The following is an 18,228-nucleotide window of genomic DNA, read 5'->3' as shown; positions in this document are numbered from 1 at the left end:
GGTGCGGGGCAGGTAAATACGTGGCTGAGATTGGCTGAGTTGCACTGAGCTCTTCTTCAAAGGAGTTTGTTCTCGGCATCAATCATCTGATGGGTGGTGAGAGACACCCCCTTTGCCAGTTTGCAGAATCGAACCTTGCCTGGAAAATGGACATTTTTTTCTTTAATTCTAAGAGGGGAAACTTCCATTTGCAGAATAGTTTGAATCCAAACCATCAGCAAACAGACTTCAAAGGGGCTACCACTCACTTTGAAGTTATCACCTAATGTCATAATGACATCAAGTAATTGACAGCTGGTGGCCCTAATGGCCTGTAAGGGTTGGCGGAGAAAGGAGACAGCTTGCATACTGGAAAAGTTTCCCGACCAGTCTATGTGGTTTTGTATGGAGAAAGGACTCTTAATGAAAGGTGTATTTAAACCCTGTTAGAATTGAAGCATTATAATCAAGAAAAGCAGATGTATCTCCGATCTAGTTTAATGGCAAAGTACTCAAAATACCTATAATCAGTCCCAAACACATATCAATGAGTCTTCTGAGTGGAGATGTATAGGATTGCAGAGTTCCCTTTTCTTCTCTTACATATCATCTAGCCTTCACTTTGTCTCTAGATTTGGAATATTTACCATTAAAAACTATCTTTAACCATAGTGTATCTAATGAACCGTCTGGATTCACCTCTCCGTCTTGGTTTATACCGACCATTCCTCTTTCGATGGCACCCAGTTGCAAGAATAATAGTGCAACAGCAAATCACAGTCAAGGAAAAACAGAGTGCCACCGGAAGCAGCCAGCTCCCCCTTTCTACTTCCTCCCAAGCTGATTTCTGGTCTTCATTGTCTGATGTGTAATTCCTGCCACTGTATACCTTGGTTTCGTTCAAGTGTTTGCTGCTGTTCAGATGGGCTGGGCTGGGCATGTGTGATAATATCTTGATAGATGTAACGGCAGTGCTAGGAAGTGCAGTTGCATTGTCAGACATGGCTGTTGAACCATTCTTTTCTGAGATGTTTGCCACTTTAGTAAAATAGTCCTTCAGTGGTGCATCTGCAGGTCCTAAATATGTGCTGGATGGAGACCTGTGAACTGGGGCTGGTGCAGTACTTGTGTTGCTGCTGTTACTTACCAGCTCTTGGACCACCGTAGAAGATAAGGATTCAGGAAGAAGGTACCTTGAACTGGTTGTTGAATTCTGGCATTTTTCTAAATTGGCAACCCTTGCACTTCCAAGCACTTCCCATTTATTAAGAGAGGACCTGGTATTCATATCTTTGAAAGAGAGTTTCTCAAACACAAGAAGATCCGGATCAACCCCTGTCAAAGCAGAAACCAAGCACAAGTAAAGGCTTTAATGTCTGTGTCACCTAAATTCACCTGTGTTTCCTAACTATGGAAGCCTTCCTAGTTGCACATGATAACATGCCCATGAAGAGCATAGTGTATGAGTACTCTATGAGGGGTTGATTTTTAACATCTATACAAAGCCACTGGGATCAGTCATTAGGGGATTTGGAGCTATGCAGGTGGAAATAGACCCACCCTGCCAAAGCTTGACATTCCTCCAAGGCACAGGAGCCTTGCCAGTAAATTTATCCTGCCTTACTAAAAAGCTTGACTGGTGGGTGTGGGAACTCATTGGGACAACTCCATAGCTTCTGTGCAGTTCTGGACTTCTTGCCCTAAACCTGGACTCCTTAAACTTTGACTGCTGTTTCTAGCTGCCTATTCCTACTAATTCCTGCCACCCAGTCCATACTGTTAGTCTGCCTCAATAAAGATCTCTTCAAAGAGGGTGTTTTGAGCAGCAGCCAGGACACCTGCCAGCTGAACCTATCTATGTGCAGTCTGTCTCCTCTTTATATTTCACTAACCTGCAGAAATCAGGTGGGCAAAAGTGCCCATGAAGATACAAAGCTATAGGTTCAAAACAAAATGACTGAAGCATCTGCTAACCACCGTTCCACCTTCACAACATTGCTTCAATGCAATGCTTTGCAATATTACTGTGCTAGCTGAAGTTACTGAAGGTGAAGAAAAGTCACTGGACATATTTTCACACTCCTCTGCAAAGTGTCCCCAAAGTTCAGGTAGGATAGATTTAGTATGCTGCCAACCCCAACCTCACTCAAGAAATCCCATTAGAAGCATCTCTCCTCCTCATAGACACTGCAGACTGCCAAATCTATGTGAGGACGGGAATTGTCTCCATTTTTGCACTTAGCATTGTTATTCCATCCCTGGCAGGGAAATTGTTAAGAATTTCCCATCACTTTTCTACTCTAAATTTCCTTCTCCCAAATATGTTTTTTTTTAAAATTTCTTTAATGTGTTACACACATTTGCAAGTGGCATGCAACCCTTTCTTCTCTGTGTGTGCATAATGATGCCTTACCTGGTGTGATGTTGTACAACACAACATTGATCCAAGGCCTCAGTATGCAGCTCTCCAATGCTGGGCAATAAACATGCAGGCAGTTAAGACTCTGATTACTGGTTTCACCATAGAAAACTGCCAAGTTACAGGAAACTAAAAACAGCAACAGAAGGAAGAAAAGCTTTGCATTGATTTCAGAATAAAGTTAAGGATACATATCATGCCTGTACATCAGGGGTTGTCCACCTGGTCCCTACCGCCCACTAGTGGCCATTTCAGGATTCTGGGTGGGCGGGGGCGGGGGTTCTATGACACAAGCTGAATCCTCCTTCCATCGAGCACTGGGGGGCAGTAAGGAAATTTTACCATCCAGAAGGATGCTTTAGTGGGCAGAAGGTATAAAAAGGTTGACTATCCCTGCTATACATGAATACATCTCCTTTAGACCCGCCTGTGGGTGAAATAACCAGGCTTTTCTTCTGCCAGAGCTCACTGGGACTGTGTTCTGGCACCTCTCAGCTGGGCCCTGGAAGTGGAGGGAGAGACCTATCCAGACTCAGCAAAGCCTCACTGTACCTCCAGCTCATGAGGAGACCCTCAAAGGGGATATCCTCTACAGGCTCTGAAGAGGTGCAGGCAAGCCAGGGGCACAGTGGGGTTTTGCTGAGGCTCTACAACCTCCCAGGTAACAACTGACATGTGGGAAAGCTGTGCCTCAGCCGAGCAAGCCCCCATGCAACTCTGGCGCACGGAAGCCAGAGAGATGTGGGGCAGGGGCTTGTTAAGTTGCTCTGCTGAGGGGCGAGCAGCCATAGGCCTCTTAGCAGAGCAGTTTAAAGAAGTCGCCCACCTGTTGGTCAGCCGCCTTTGCACTGGTGGGCAGGCCAGCCGCCTTATTCTCCCAGGAGGAAGAGAACACACGCACCACGAAGGTGGCTGAGGCAGGGGACAAACTGAGTCTCACAGAGGCTGCCTCTGGCTCAAGAAAAGACGCCTCCCCCAGCCCAAAGATACCCTCTTTGGGCTCTGGGGTCAGTCTTCTGAGGGAGGTGTGTTCCAGCACCTTTGGTGTAGAAAAAAAGCACTGGACATAACCAGTCTAAGTCCAGCACACCAGCTACTCCTATCACACAGGCTGAGTCTTGAAGCAGAATCTATAGCTGACCATTTCTATTTCAAAAAATCTGTGACCTGACGGAGTTGAAAATAAATAAATTGGGCAACCGACACAGAAACTGTTGACAGCTAGCTCGGATATCAAAAAGTGAGTGAGGCTATTTTTCTAGTTAATTGGCAGCCCTATGTAGATGTATTCATTCTTCTCTGACCCAGAAGCATCAGTACATCCATAGCCAAATCTAAAATGTCCAAGTATGCAAGGCAGAATTTGGTATGCTGGCAGAGTAACTTATCAGGATATCTAAACATCTTTAAATGTGAGTTTTGTTGTGCGAGTTCAGTACTTGGGTAATGGATGAGCTCACTCCATTAGATCTGATTTCAATCAGCTCCTTTATCTTCCCAGCTCACATCTTGTTCCAGCTGTGTGACGTAGTACTGCTCTCTGTTAGAAAGCTCAGTTCTGAAACCTAACAATCTACGGCTGGAGAAAGGCAAGGGTGACCTAGGAAGACGGTTACAAGTTGTAGCCGCATTGCTAAGTTGGGTAATGACAGACAGCTGTCTCAATCTTTTATAAAGGGGGTACACCAAAAGGAAAAAAGCAACAGGCAAAGCCAGCTAGGTGCAATGAGGATAATTTTATGAGTATTTCACAATGCATTTCAAATGCCATTTATCAGGCAAAATTGTTCAACAGTTAAATAGACACAACACTGCATCATCTCCCAGCACTCCAGTTCTTGAGCAGCAGTGAGGGGTGGAGCTGTGCACTGGGAAATGTGATTTACATTATGATTACACCTCCTTGCTTTGTCTGTTGCATGCCTCAACCTATTGAAAATTCAGTTTCGATTAGAAATGTAAGCATGTCTCAGGAGGAATGATGTGGCCATGAACTTTCAGGGTGGAAGTAAATTAACCCAAACACAGGATTGCCAGAGAAAAGGGCAGGTTTGTGTCTAGTCCCCTTCCCATAACTTGAAGTAATAAAATACAGGAAAAGTGATATTGTAGCATAGCTATCCGCTGATTCTCCTTGTTGGTTATCACAGAAAATGTGGTATATGTCAGCTCCTGTTGTAAATGTTTATAAATTCTAATCACTTGTAATCAGTAGTGCTAGTTATTAACAAAATTTTCACAGTTAATTATCCAAACAAGAATCTTTAGGGTTCCAGCGTCATATAACTACAATGTTTGAATCTAATTAGTGCATGAATCTAATTAGTGCATGATAATAAGTCTGGCCCAACCCATGCCTTGGACCTGGTGTTTACCTCTATGGATGTTGGTGATCTGACACTAAGTAAAAGCGAAAAGAAAGAAGTCCCATGGTCAGATCACTTCCTGGTGCAACTTGACTTCTCTGTGACCCTTCCCTTCTGCAGGGAGGTGGGACCGATTCGGATGGTCCGCCTCCTCCACTTAAGGGATCCAAATGGTTTCCAGAGAGTGGTAGGGGATGCTTTATCCCATGTTGAAGGCCTTTCAGCTGATTCCCTGGTGGCCCGCTGGAATGTGGAGTTAACCAGGGCTATTGACCGTTTGGCTCCGAAGCGCCCTCTCCGATTGCATGGAGCCTGGACAGCCCCGTGGTTTTCCACGGATCTGAGGGCAATGAAACAATCATTGAGACGGCTAGAGCGCCGGTGGCGGATGACCCATTCTGAAGCTGACCAGAAAAAGGTTAGAGCTCAATGTCGAGCCTACCAAGTGGCGGTAGCGATGGCGAAGAAGAGTTTCTTCACCGCCTCTATTGCATCTGTGGAAAATGGCAGCAGGAGACTCTTTCAGGTGGTTCGCAATTTAGCGGAACCACCTGCTCCATCAGGGCCAAGTACGGGCCACATGATCTCCTGCAATGATTTTGCAAAGTTTTTTGCAGATAAAGTCGCTCAGTTTCGAGAAGAGGTAGACTCCACCGTGGGAGCAGGGCTGGGGCGGGAGAGTGCTAGAGTCCTGTCTAGTCAAGTTGCGTGGGATCAGTTCCAATCTGTTACCCCCGAGGATGTGGACAGGCTGCTTAGATGAGTGAAACCAACCACTTGTCTCCTTGATCCTTGCCCATCCTGGCTCATAAAAGCTAGCCAGGAAGGACTGGGAAATGGGCTTCGTGGGGTGGTGAATGCTTCCCTCTGTGAGGGAGCCTTCCCAGACCCGCTGAAAGAGGCGGTTATTAAACCGCTTCTTAAAAAACCATCTTTAGATGTGGCCACGATGGCCAACTATCGCCCAATCTCAAATCTTCCATTCTTGGGCAAGGTGATTGAGCGAGCGGTTGCCGAACAACTCCAGGCACGACTGGAAGAAGAGGACCATTTGGATCCCTTCCAGTCGGGATTCAGGCCTCATCATGGGACTGAAACTGCCTTGGTCGCACTGGTTGATCTCTGGCGGGCTAGGGACAAAGGTGAGAGCTGTTTCCTAGTTCTGCTGGATATCTCAGCGGCGTTTGATACCATCAACCACAACATCCTTCTGGACCGTCTTGAGGGGCTGGGAGCTGGGGGCACTGTTATACAGTGGTTCTGCTCCTTCCTCCTGGGCCGTGTTCAGAAAGTGGTGGTGGGGGATGAGTGTTCAGACCCCTGGGCTCTCACTTGTGGGGTGCCTCAGGGTTCTGTCCTCTCCCCCATGCTTTTCAACATCTACATGCAGCCGCTGGGAGAGATCATCAGGGGGTTTGGGCTGGGTGTTCATCAGTATGCGGATGATACTCAGCTCTACCTCTCTTTCAAATCAGAACCAGTGAAGGCAGTGACGGTCCTGTGTGAGTGTCTGGAGGCAGTTGGAGGATGGATGGCGGCTAACAGATTGAGATTGAATCCTGACAAGACAGAAGTACTGTTTTGGGGGGACAGGAGGCGGGCAGGTGCGGAGGATTCCCTGGTCCTGAATGGGGTAACTGTGCCCCTGAAGGACCAGGTGCGCAGCCTGGGAGTCATTTTGGACTCACAGCTGTCCATGGAGGCACAGGTCAAATCCGTGTCCAGGGCAGCTGTTTACCAGCTCCATCTGGTACGCAGGCTGAGACCCTATCTGCCTGCAGACTGCCTTGCCAGAGTGGTGCATGCTCTGGTCATCTCCCGCTTGGACTACTGCAATGCGCTCTACGTGAAGCTACCTTTGAAGGTGACCCGGAAACTACAACTAATCCAGAACGCAGCAGCCAGACTGGTGACTGGGAGCGGCCACCAAGACCATATAACACCGGTTTTGAAAGACCTACATTGGCTCCCAGTACGTTTCCGAGCACAATTCAAAGTGTTGGTGCTGACCTTTAAAGCCCTAAACGGCCTCGGTCCAGTATACCTGAAGGAGCATCTCCACCCCCATCGTTCTACCCGGACACTGAGGTCCAGCACCGAGGGCCTTCTGGCGGTTCCCTTGCTGCGAGAAGCCAAGTTACAGGGAACTAGGCAGAGGGCCTTCTCAGTAGTGGCGCCCGCCCTGTGGAACGCCCTTCCAGCAGATGTCAAAGAGAACAACTACTACCAGACTTTTAGAAGACATCTGAAGGCAGCCCTGTTTAGGGAAGCTTTTAATGTTTGATGTATCACAGTATTTTAATATTCTTTTGGAAGCCGCCCAGAGTGGCTGGGGAAGCCCAGCCAGATGGGCGGGGTATAAATAATAAATTATTATTATTATTATTATTATTATTATGAAGGGGTTAAGCTATAGAGTAAGCTATGTTGCCATGTTGGCGTATGTCAACACTTCCCACCTTGGGTCAACAATGATTTGAATGTGCTATAAACATGCAATACCAGATGGCGCCAGAGAGCAGAAATTTTTTATACACTTTTTCCATAGGGTTTAAAATTTTTTTCTTATACCACTCTAATTTCTGACTTGTTTATAGTGTCTCCTCTCCCCATGTGTAGAGCCACCCCCGGTCTTCGTTTTCTTTTTCACTCTCCATCTGGACTTCAGTATGTAAGGAGCTCTGTGCTGGTTGCTCCAGCACATGGCTTTAACCAGCCTTTTTTGTTTCAGACCAGAATAGAATTTGCAACTAGCATTTTTTCCCTATACCAATAGTTTATAAACTTTTTCCTTTTGTAGCTAACCAGTGTTTTGACTGCCTATGCATCTTTTCTGATTGCTGTATGGAGAAGTACATGACTCTGACCTCTGAAGAGTTTATGCTATGGAAATGGGATAGCTTGGAAAGCCCATATAAAAAGGGATATTTTGGGACACACTGATAATAATTATTATTATTATTGATGATGATGATAATTTATTTATTATTTATACCCCGTCCATCTGGCTGGGTTTCTCCAACCACTCTGGGCGGCTCCCAATCAAATATTAAAAACACAACACAGCATTAAACATTAAAAATGTCCCTAAACAGGGCTGCCTTCAGATGTCTTTTAAAAGTAGGATAGTTCCTTGACATCTGATGGGAGGGCGTTCCACAGGACAGGCGCCACTCCTGAGAAGGCCCTCTGCCTGGTTCCCTGTAACTTGGCTTCTCACAGGGAGGGAACCGCCAGAAGGCCCTCAGAGCTGGACCTCCGTGTCCGGGAAGAATGATGGGGGTGGAGACACTCCTTCAGGAATACTGGGCCAATGCCATTTAGGGCTTTAAAGGTCAGCACCAACACTTTGAATTGTGCTCGGAAATGTACTGGGAGTCAATGTAGGTCTTTCAGGGTCAGTGTTATATGGTATTGGCAGCCATTCCCAGTCGCCATCTAACTGCCACATTCTGGATTAGTTGCAGTTTCCAGGTCACCTTCAAAGGTAGCCCCACATAGAGCGCATTGCAGTAGTCCAAGTGGGAGATAACTAGAGCATGCACCACTCTGGCGAGACAGTCTGCGGGCAGATAGGGTCTCAGCCTGCATACCAGATGGAGCTGATAAGCAGCTGCCCTGGACGCAGAATTGACCTGCGCCTCCATGGACAGCTGTGAGTCCAGAATGACTCCTAGGCTGAGCACCTGGTTCTTCAGGGGCACAGTTACCCCATTCAGGACCAGGGAGTCCTCCGCACCTGCCCCGCCTCCTGTCCCCCCAAAACAGTACTTCTGTCTTGTCAGGATTCAACCTCAATCTGTTAGCCGCCATCCATCCTCCAACTGCCTCCAGACACTCACACAGGACCTTCACCCCCTTCACTGGTTCTGATTTGAAAGATAGGTAGAGCTGGGTATCATCCGCATATTGATGAACACCCAACTCAACCCCCCTGCTGATCTCTCCCAGTGGCTGCATGTAGATGTTAAAAAGCATGGGGGGGGAGGCACCCCTGAGGCACCCCACAAGTGAGAGCCCAGGGGCCTGAACACTCATCCCCCACCACCACTTGGAACCACTGTATAACAGTGCCCCCCAGCTCCCAGCCCCTCTAGACAGTCCAGAAGGATGTAGTGGTCGATGGCATCAAAGGCCGCTGAGAGGTCCAGCAGAACTAGGAAACTGAAGGGCACATTTTACAGTCTATATTTTCATGCTCTGCTTTGTTGCATGTTTTGTGCTGGTAAATCTCTACTGTGTTTGCCTTGGGTCTTGACAGAATCTTCTTATATTTGTATTATTTATTGCCATTAGCACTATAATGTTTGCATTAAGGATCAATTCAGAAATGTAACTAGAAATTTGAAAACAACAACTGAAGGCCAAGTTATGGTTCATAGCTCCAGTGAAAGAACAAAGAATGGCACTAGATTAGATGTATTCTTCTTTACTTTCAAATGAAATGTATTAATTCCAAGTTTTAGATCCATTATTTATAGGAAGAGGATGATAATTTGACAGCTCACAGACAACAGGGTGAATTTTGGCCCTAATATTTTAGTATTTCTTCAATATGAAAGGTGGCAACATGGCTCAGTGGGCATCTTGCAAGGAGAACAATACACTTGGCACGCAGAGACTCTTTGTAACCTTCTATGGATCTCCTATCACTTAGAGCCAGGCTCTCACGACAAGAAGGCCGTAAGTGCTGCACTTCCCATTTCTTTTTAGTAGGAAATAGCAACCACTCCCCTTCATGGATCATTGCCTTGCCGTGGTGAAGGGGCTTGAATAACTCAGAGAAGCTATGAGCTATGCCATGCAGGACACCCAAGATGGACAGGTCATAGTGGAGAGTTTTGGCCAAACGTGATCCACCTGGAGGAGGAACCGGCAAGCCACTCCAGTATCCCTGCCAAGAAAACTCCACGGACAAAGACAACAGGCATATAAAAGTTATGACGCTGGAAGATGAGCCCCTCAGGTCGGAAGGTGTCCAACATGCTACTGGGGAAGAGCGGAGGACAAGTACAAGTAGATCCAGAGCTGATGAAGCAGCTGGGCCAAAGCCGAAAGGTCGCTCACTTGCAGATATGCCTGGAAGCGAAAGGAAAGTCCAATGCTGTAAAGAAAAATATTGCATAGGAACCCGGAATGTAAGAACCATGAACCCTGGTAAGTTGGATGTGGTCAAAAATGAGATGGCAAGAATATTGACATCCTGGGCATCAGTGAACTAAAATGGGCAGGAACGGGCGAATTCAGTTCGGAAGACCATCATATCTACTACTGTGGGCAAAAATCCCGCAAAATAAAGGGAGTGGCCCTCATAGTCAACAAAAGAGTGGCAGAAGCTGTACTGGGATGCAGTCTCAAAAATGATAGAATGATCTTGATACGAATCCAAGGCAGACCATTTAACATCACAGTAATCCAAGTTTATGCACCAACTACTGGTGCTGAAGAAACTGAAATTGACCATTTCTATGAAGACTTACAACATCTTATAGAAATGACACCAAATAAGGATGTTCTTCTCATTATAGGGGATTGGAATGCTAAAGTAGGGAGTCAAGAGATAAAAGGAACAACTGGCAAGTTTGGCCTTGGAGTTCAAAACGAAGCAGGGCAAAGGCTAATAGAGTTCTGCCAAGAGAACAAGCTAGTCATCACAAACACTCTTTTCCAACAACACAAGAGACGACTCTACACATGGACATCACCAGATGGTCAGTATCAAAATCAGAATGATTATATTCTCTGCAGCCAAAGATGGAGAAGCTCTATACAGTCAGCAAAAACAAGACCTGGAGCTGACTGTGCCTCAGATCATCAACTTCTTATAGCAAAATTCAAGCTTAAACTGAAGAAAGTAGGAAAAACCACTGGACAGGTAAGATACAATCTAAATCAAATCCCTTATGAATACACAGTGGAAGTGAGGAACAGGTTTAAGGATGTAGATTTGGTGGACAGAGTGCCTGAAGAACTATGGGTGGAGGCTCGCAACATTATACAGGAGGCAGCAACGAAAACCATCCCAATGAAAAGGAAATGCAAGAAAGCAAAGTGGCTGTCCAACGATGCCTTACAAATAGCGGGGGAGAGAAGGCAAGCAAAATGCGAGGGAGATAGTGAAAGATACAGGAAATTGAATGCAGATTTCCAAAAAAATAGCAAGGAGACACAATAAGGCCTTCTTAAATGAGCAATGCAAAGAAATAGAGGAAAAGAACAGACTGGGAAGAACCATATGTTCAAGAAAATTGGAGATATGAAAGGAACATTTCGTACAAAGATTACCATAATAAAGGACAAAAGTGGCAAGGACCTAACAGAAGCAGAAGACATCAAGAAGAGGTGGCAAGAATACACAGAGGAATTATACCAGAAAGATAGGGATGGCTCGTACACCCCAGGTAGTGTGGTTGCTGACCTTGAGCCAGACATCCTGGAGAGTGAAGTCAAATGGGCCTTAGAAAGCACTGCTAATAACAAGACCAGTGGAAGTGATGGTATTCCAGCTGAACTATTTAAAATTTTAAAAGATGATGCTGTTAAGGTGCTACACTCAATATGCCAGCAATTTTGGAAAACTCAGCAGTGGCCAGAGGATTGGAGAAGATCAGTCTACATCCCAATCCCAAAGAAGGGCAGTTTTTGCTTAAAATTCTACAAGGCAGGCTTAAGCAGTATGTGGACTGAGAACTTCCAGAAGTGCAAGCTGGATTTCGAAGGGGCAGAGGAACCAGGGACCAAATTGCAAACATGCGCTGGATTATGGAGAAAGCTAGAGAGTTCCAGAAAAACATCTACTTCTGTTTCATTGACTATGCAAAAGCCTTTGACTGTGTCGACCACAGCAAACTATGGCAAGTTCTTAAAGAAATGGGAGTGCCTGATCACCTCATCTGTCTGCTGAGAAATCTCTATGTGGGACAAGAAGCTACAGTTAGAATTGGATATGGAACAACTGATTGGTTCAAAATTGGGAAAGGAAAGCAAGGCTATATATTGTCTCCCTGCTTATTTAACTTATATGCAGAATTCATCATGCGAAAGGCTGGGCTGGATGAATCCCAAACCGGAATTAAGATTGCCAGAAGAAATATCAACAACCTCAGATATGCAGATGACACAAGCTTGATGGCAGAAAGTGAGGAGGAATTAAAGAACCTTTTAATGAGGGTGAAAGAGGAGAGCGCAAAATATGGTCTGAAGCTTCACATCAAAAAAATGAAGATCATGGCCACTGGTCCCATCACCTCCTGGCAAATAGAAGGGGAGGAAATGGAGGCAGTGAGAGATTTTACTTTCTTGGGCTCCATGATCACTGCAGATAGTGACAGCAGTCACAAAATTAAAAGATGCCTGCTTCTTGGAAGAAAAGCAATGACAAACCTAGACAGCATCTTAAAAAGCAGAGACATCACCTTGCCATCAAAGTTAAAGCTATGGTTTTCCCAGTAGTGATGTATGGAAGTGAGAGCTGGACCATAAAGAAGGCTGATCGCCGAAGAATTGATGCTTTTGAATTATGGTGCTGGAGGAGACTCTTGAGAGTCCCATGGACTGCAAGAAGATCAAACCTATCCATTCTGAAGGAAATCACCTCTGAGTGCTCACTGGAAGGACAGATCCTGAAGCTGAGGCTCCAATACTTTGGCCACCTCATGAGAAGAGAAGACTCCCTGGAAAAGACCGTAATGCTGGGAAAGATGGAGGGCACAAGGAGAAGGGGACGACGGAGGATGAGATGGTTGGACAGTGTTCTCGAAGCTACCAGCATGAGTTTGACCAAACTGCGGGAGGCAGTGGAAGACAGGAGTGCCTGGCGTGCTCTGGTCCATGGGGTCATGAAGAGTCGGACATGACTAAACGACTAAACAACAACAAGCAACCACTCATTTATGTCAGAGAAAGCAAAGGGGAAACCCAAGGACACAATTCAAGTGGGCCTCTATTAAGCTCCTATTTACATCTTTCCTCTGCGTAGCCTCATTCTGCGTTCTGTTTCTTTGTCCCTGTTGTCTTGAGGGTTACAGAATGCTTTTATACTTGCATGTATGCATGCATAGGGACGCGGGTGGCGCTGTGGTCTAAACCACAGAGCCTGGGGCTTGCCAATCAGAAGGTCCGTGTTTTGAATCCCCACGACGGGGTGAGCTCCCATTGCTCAGTCCCTGCTCCTGCCAACATAGCAGTTCAAAAGCACATCAAAGTGCAAGTAGATAAATCGGTATTCCTCCGGCGGGAAAGTAAATGGCATTTCGGCTGTTCTGGTTCACCAAAAGCGGCTCAGTCATGCTGGCCACATGACCCAGAAGCTGTACACTGGTTCCCTCAGCTAGGAAAGCAAGATGAGCACCACAACCTCAGAGTTGTTTGCGACTGGACCCAACAGTCAGGGGTCCCTTTACCTTTGCCTTTATGCATGCATAGTTACAAATCATACACTTTCATCAGCTGAACAGTTAATGCTTTGTTTTTAACATGGACTGCTTTGATCTTTTACAGAGGAAGAAGATGAATTCTTACCATTCTTTAGGAGGCAGCAGGTCCGGCTGCATTGTTGGGCTGTAGCTTCTGTGTAGACTTTGAGAATGTAGGCCCCTCTTCTCTGTGAACGCTCCAGATCAACTGTAAGGCCCGGGAATCGTCGAATCCAACAGTTCTTATAATAAGTGGTGGATGAGCAAATGCAGTCTGATCTCCATGCCCAGCCCAAAAGCAGAAAGACTTCCGACACAGCCATCAGCAGAAACATCTCAGTAAAAGGTTTTTCCCCAAAGTAGAAACATTGTCCACCAGGGAACCTATTGTGATGTGTCAATGCTGCTGGGCTAAACAATCTTCTCACAGATTATGGTCATGGTCTTCCAGAGTAAAACTATGCTGTCATGACAAAGTCATTTTGAAGCATATAGAGTGGGGTTTTTCATCATCTCTGGGCTGCAGTTTGTGGAGCAATGAAAGACACTCTGAAGCTGGCCAGATTTATCTCTTCCCACTGTTCACACTGTGGCTGAGCTCTTAAAACTGTGCCCCATGATGTTGATTTGGTTGTGCTTAGTGTGTTTAGGCCTGGTAGAACAATGGGTAATGTAATAAAAAATTCAGTCTTTGTTACTGCTGTGCTAGAAAAGAATGTTACTTTTCTCTCTTAAATGAACTGATCACTGCATTTGTATTTACTTTGAACCTCCATAACAAGAAGCTAGTAATTTATTAACCAAACCCTACTGCTCAACATTACTCTGGCCACACTTAGCTGTGTGAACATGGGACTGCAACCCCTAGCACTTATCAAATGTTAAGTCCCATCAAACACAATGGCATTTACTTCCAAGTAAATATGCACAGGATCAGGCTGCACTTTTCACTAAATCCTATGGGATTTCAGTGTGTGCCTAACATGTGTGTTGGCATAGGAATACAGGATTGCAACCTCAGGATATATATTTTTAAGTGATAAATGTCCCTTTAATTCCATTAGTCATTTTTCAAATATCCAATAGCTTGTGGGATGTAATCCATTGGTGCAGTCAAATGCAACATTCCTTATTTCCCTAGAGTGGGCACAGGCAGGGGGACATCCAGTCAGGGTAACGTCCTCTTCCACTGGTCTGGAGCATCCTCTACCTGCATGTGACCTGGGAGATGGACGTGGCTCTGGCTGACTCCACAAAAGAGCCGAGTCATGCAGCCATTTTCTCAGTTTTGTTCCAGTGTTGTCTTGTTCTCTCTTTTGCTGCCATGCTGCTCTCCTGCAGCCATTTTGTTATCTTAATGTAACTTTTATTGTCTGCTGGCTCTCAGCCAGCAGCACATGAGCTCAGTCTCCCTAGGACAGGCATGGCCAAACCTGGTCCTCCAGCTGTTTTGGGACTACAACTCCCATCATCCCTAGCTAACATGATGGGAGATGTAGTCCCAAAACAGCTGGAGGGCCACGTTTGGCCATGCCTGCCCTAGGAGATGAACTCAGTTTCTATGTGTAACCACTAAGTAAAGCCTGTCTTTCAGAGATCACATTGTGAACTGAAATGTGAGTAATTCTTTTGTTACTTTAGGCACCAGGAAAAAAAATCTTAACTAAAAGATTCAAATGAATCTGCAAACAAGCTTCCAGCTATATCGAGGGGAATCTGCTCTGCTACATCACTCACTAGCATGAGTGAAGGAAGGATAATACTTTTTCAATATATCCTTTCCTACTACCCTTAACATTCCCACATAGTTAAGATGGAAGAGAAAGAGAATGTAGATGATATTATTACAACTATTACTTTTGTTTACTACTGCTGCTAATACTACAACAAAATAAGAGGGGACTCACAACAAAAGGTTGCACTACAGTGGTACCTCGGTGTATGAACTTAATCCGTTCTGGAAGTCCGTTCTTAAACCGAAACCACTCTTAAACCGAGGCGTGCTTTCCCTAATGAGGCCTCCCGCCACTGGTGCCCTTCCACTAGACCGAGGTAAAGTTCGCAATCCAGAACACCACCTCCAGTTTTGCAGAGTTCGTAAACCGAATAGTTCATAAACAGGGCTGTTCTTAAACCGAGGTACCACAGTATAACCCTGGCTCCTAAAAGTTGTTCTCCTGTGCAGGATGCTAACCAACTTGGAACAAGTAACACGCAGCATGTTCAGAGCTCACAGAGCAGAGGAGGTTCCAGGAAGGGGAAAGGGAATCTTTTTTCTTTTCTTCCCCCCTCTCCTGAAACTTTCCCCCATTTTATTTTAGGGCACTAAAGAGCTTAGATTTGGTGTCAGATTAGTCATGAAAAGAGGGCAGGCCTTCCGGGTTAGCGCCATCGGCAATGGCGGAGTTCCTCTGACCGAGAGGAACCCGCTCCGCGAAAATCGGGTCTTGCCGCCGCGGCGAAGGCGGAGACCCTTCAAAAATCCCAGGCGGAGGAAGCCTGGGAACGTGGGATTCGGCTGACACCAAGAGCGCCTCCCCTACTCGCGGGGAAACTGCCCCAAGCAGTCCTTAGATTCTGATATCTGTAGAAATTTTGAGCGGTGACTTAAAAGGTAAAATGGTACAAGTAAGTCTCGCTTCTAAAAAGGAAAAAAAATGTTTGCTTGTAATACCAAAATGATTTTTATAAATATATCTATAGTTTCCCTATTTTTAGTAACAATTGCTTCTGCTGCAATTAATTTGTTAGGTAAAATTCCAAATCAGAATAATTATTATCTGGTAGGTAATTATGGGTAGTTATCCATAGTGGTTGATCCCAGCATTCAGTTTTGATTTTCACTTTTAATTATAGGATTGCATGCATTTTAATTTACACTACATTGTTGTAGCTGTTGTTGCTGGGGTCCCTCTGTCTTGAGAGACAATGGAGTGAGCCTCCGAGGGTGAAATCAAACCACTGCATTTGCAGCACTGAAGTGGCCTCCCCAGGCACAAGGCTGAGCACATGGAGACCCTGGTCTGCCCAGCCTGGCTGATGGGGTCCAAAGGAAAGCAGAGCGATACATTTAGCACCAGTTTGGCTACAGGAGTTGCAAGAAGGAGGCGTACAAGGTGCCATCCAGCTGTTGCCTTACGAGACTCCATACCCATTTGTGTTCGGTTTACTCCTTAGTATTGTCTTCTCCTGAAGATACCCCGCAAGGCAGCGGAGGTTTAGGATGAAAGTTTCCCTTCTAGGTGGGCTACCTTCCCATCTGCCCTTATTCTTGGAAGTAAGTCCCACTGAACAAGGGACTTCCAGATATGTAACAGAACTTAACTTTTTGGGATCTTTTAAATTGTTTTTTAATGTATATACTCTTGTAAACCATTGTGTTATTTTTGTGACTAGCAGTGCATATTCTAAATAAATGTCTACTCAGAAGTAAGTCCCATTAAGTTCAGTGTGGCTGTGGGAACATCCATACTGGAGCAAACTAAGGCCCGGGGGTTGGATCCAGCCCAATCACCTTCTATATCTGGCGGTCCGGGAATTGGTGTGTATTTACATGAGTAGAATGTGCCCTTTTATTTAAAATGCATCTCTGGGTTATTTGTGGGACATAGAAATTCGTTCATCCCCCCCAAAAAAAAACAGTTCGCCCCTCCACAAAGTCTGAGGGACAGTGGACCGGCCCCCTGCTGAAAAAGTTTGCTGACCCCTGTCCCAGACTTTCCCCCTTTTAAATGCAGGTTTGTTTTTTATCCTGGCTCTTTCAGACTTTCTGAGGATTAGAAAAACCTCACTTGAAAGGAGAAATTGTAAAGTTTGTGATAGTGAACGTGTAGCATGGACAGTAATGGGGAGAGAGGATTCTGTGAATCTACATTTTGCTCCAGTGTAGACAACCCCCAGGCAATCATCATATATCCCAGCTGCAGCCTCTTTCTATGGATCATGCTTATCTCATTACCTCTTCTAAGAAGATTTGATACCAGATTTCTCTCATAATTCTCCCTGTTCCTCTCCAGACCTTGAATTCTCAATCAGCTTAAGTAGACGCTCTGATACAAATCTTCCGTGTGAGGAATATTTTGCCTGAAATTTGATATTTTATATCCTAGTATCCTAGACAGAAGAATTAAAAACACAAATATGGCTATAGCAAAACTTACCAGAAGCAAGCACTCTGTAGAAGTGACTGTAACTCCAAGAGGAAAAAGCAGGATAGAATTTGTTGGCAGGCAGGATAGCTAGGATTATGCTGTGTGCAAAAAGGACTATTTCTAAATCCATGCATAACTCTCCATTGACAGATATGAAACTTGCTTTAATGCTAGCTATGGATTTATTTTTAAAATGCCTGCTCAAAAGCAGCAAGTCTATTTTAAATTGCTAGCAAGCTCTCTGGTGAATAGCCTTGCACACTCTCCCTACCTGCCAGAGCAGACAATAGCAGAATGACTCTCCTTTGAGAGCCAGTGCCTGGCTGTTAACCCCTTTCCTGCCAAAGACAACGGAAACCGTGTCAACCTGATACTGGCCAATTAAGGCCATATATTGACCCAATGTATTGGTTCTTTGTTCCTGAGGTCTGGCAGACAGAGAACCCTTTACCTTGTTTCAGTCTGGCTTCAGGTCAAACCAGAACCGACAGGGCCATAGCGGGGGTGAGGGGTGAGCAAGAAGGGGCTCAACTTTTTCCTTTGGGAATATTTTCCCTGATGAAAATCACATATAAAGCTACTGTTTCCCTCAGCAGGTAAAGTATGTATATGCACAGGCTTTTGTTTCCATAATCAATAAGAGAATTCACAATCCTGATCTGAATTCTCTCTGCCCCCTGCATGCATTAGAAAAACAGAGATGCAGCCACGCATCTCCACATCCGCGTGGGACTTCAGGCTTCAAGTACCAAGGATGCAGTGGCCATGCTGATATTCAAAGACCTGATCATACAGAAACGGGGCCCCTCAGTTTAAAGGGATTTACTTCCAACTAAATGTCCATGTCTAGTTGTGTGGGTTGGGCTTCAGAATTCAGAAGAATTCTGCTGTTACACCCA

The 18,228-nt window shown here is 45.4% G+C and overlaps 1 protein-coding gene across 1 annotated transcript; it reads right to left on the bottom strand.

Moving 5' to 3' along the window:
* Positions 1 to 461: 461 nt before the first annotated feature.
* MANSC4 (MANSC domain containing 4) lies at positions 462 to 17,337 on the bottom strand. Its single transcript, XM_083503543.1, has 4 exons — positions 17,137 to 17,337; positions 13,285 to 13,830; positions 2,393 to 2,527; positions 462 to 1,314 (listed from the first exon to the last, which is right to left on the bottom strand). Exons 2-4 carry the CDS (start codon positions 13,511 to 13,513, stop codon positions 629 to 631), a joined length of 1,050 nt encoding a protein of 349 aa, XP_083359669.1. The 5' UTR covers positions 13,514 to 13,830; positions 17,137 to 17,337; the 3' UTR covers positions 462 to 628.
* Between the last annotated feature and the right edge of the window lie 891 nt (positions 17,338 to 18,228).

The sequence above is a fragment of the Podarcis liolepis genome (assembly GCF_965112155.1).
Source record: "Podarcis liolepis genome assembly, chromosome: 5".
NCBI classification, from domain to species: Eukaryota; Metazoa; Chordata; class Lepidosauria; order Squamata; family Lacertidae; genus Podarcis; species Podarcis liolepis.
The sequence above is the reverse complement of the archived record's forward strand: the minus strand, read 5'-3'. Positions and strand labels throughout refer to the sequence as shown.

Excerpts from the sequence above, each read along its gene's own strand:
- MANSC4 (XM_083503543.1), bottom strand. The coding sequence starts at position 13,513 with ATGTTTCTGCTGATGGCTGTGTCGGAAGTCTTTCTGCTTTTGGGCTGG. Across the intron at positions 2,528-13,284 it reads CTGCTGCCTCCTAAAGAATG|TTTCCTGTAACTTGGCAGTT; the intron begins GTAAGAATTCAT and ends TGCTGTTTTTAG. Across the intron at positions 1,315-2,392 it reads GTTGTACAACATCACACCAG|GGGTTGATCCGGATCTTCTT; the intron begins GTAAGGCATCAT and ends CTGCTTTGACAG.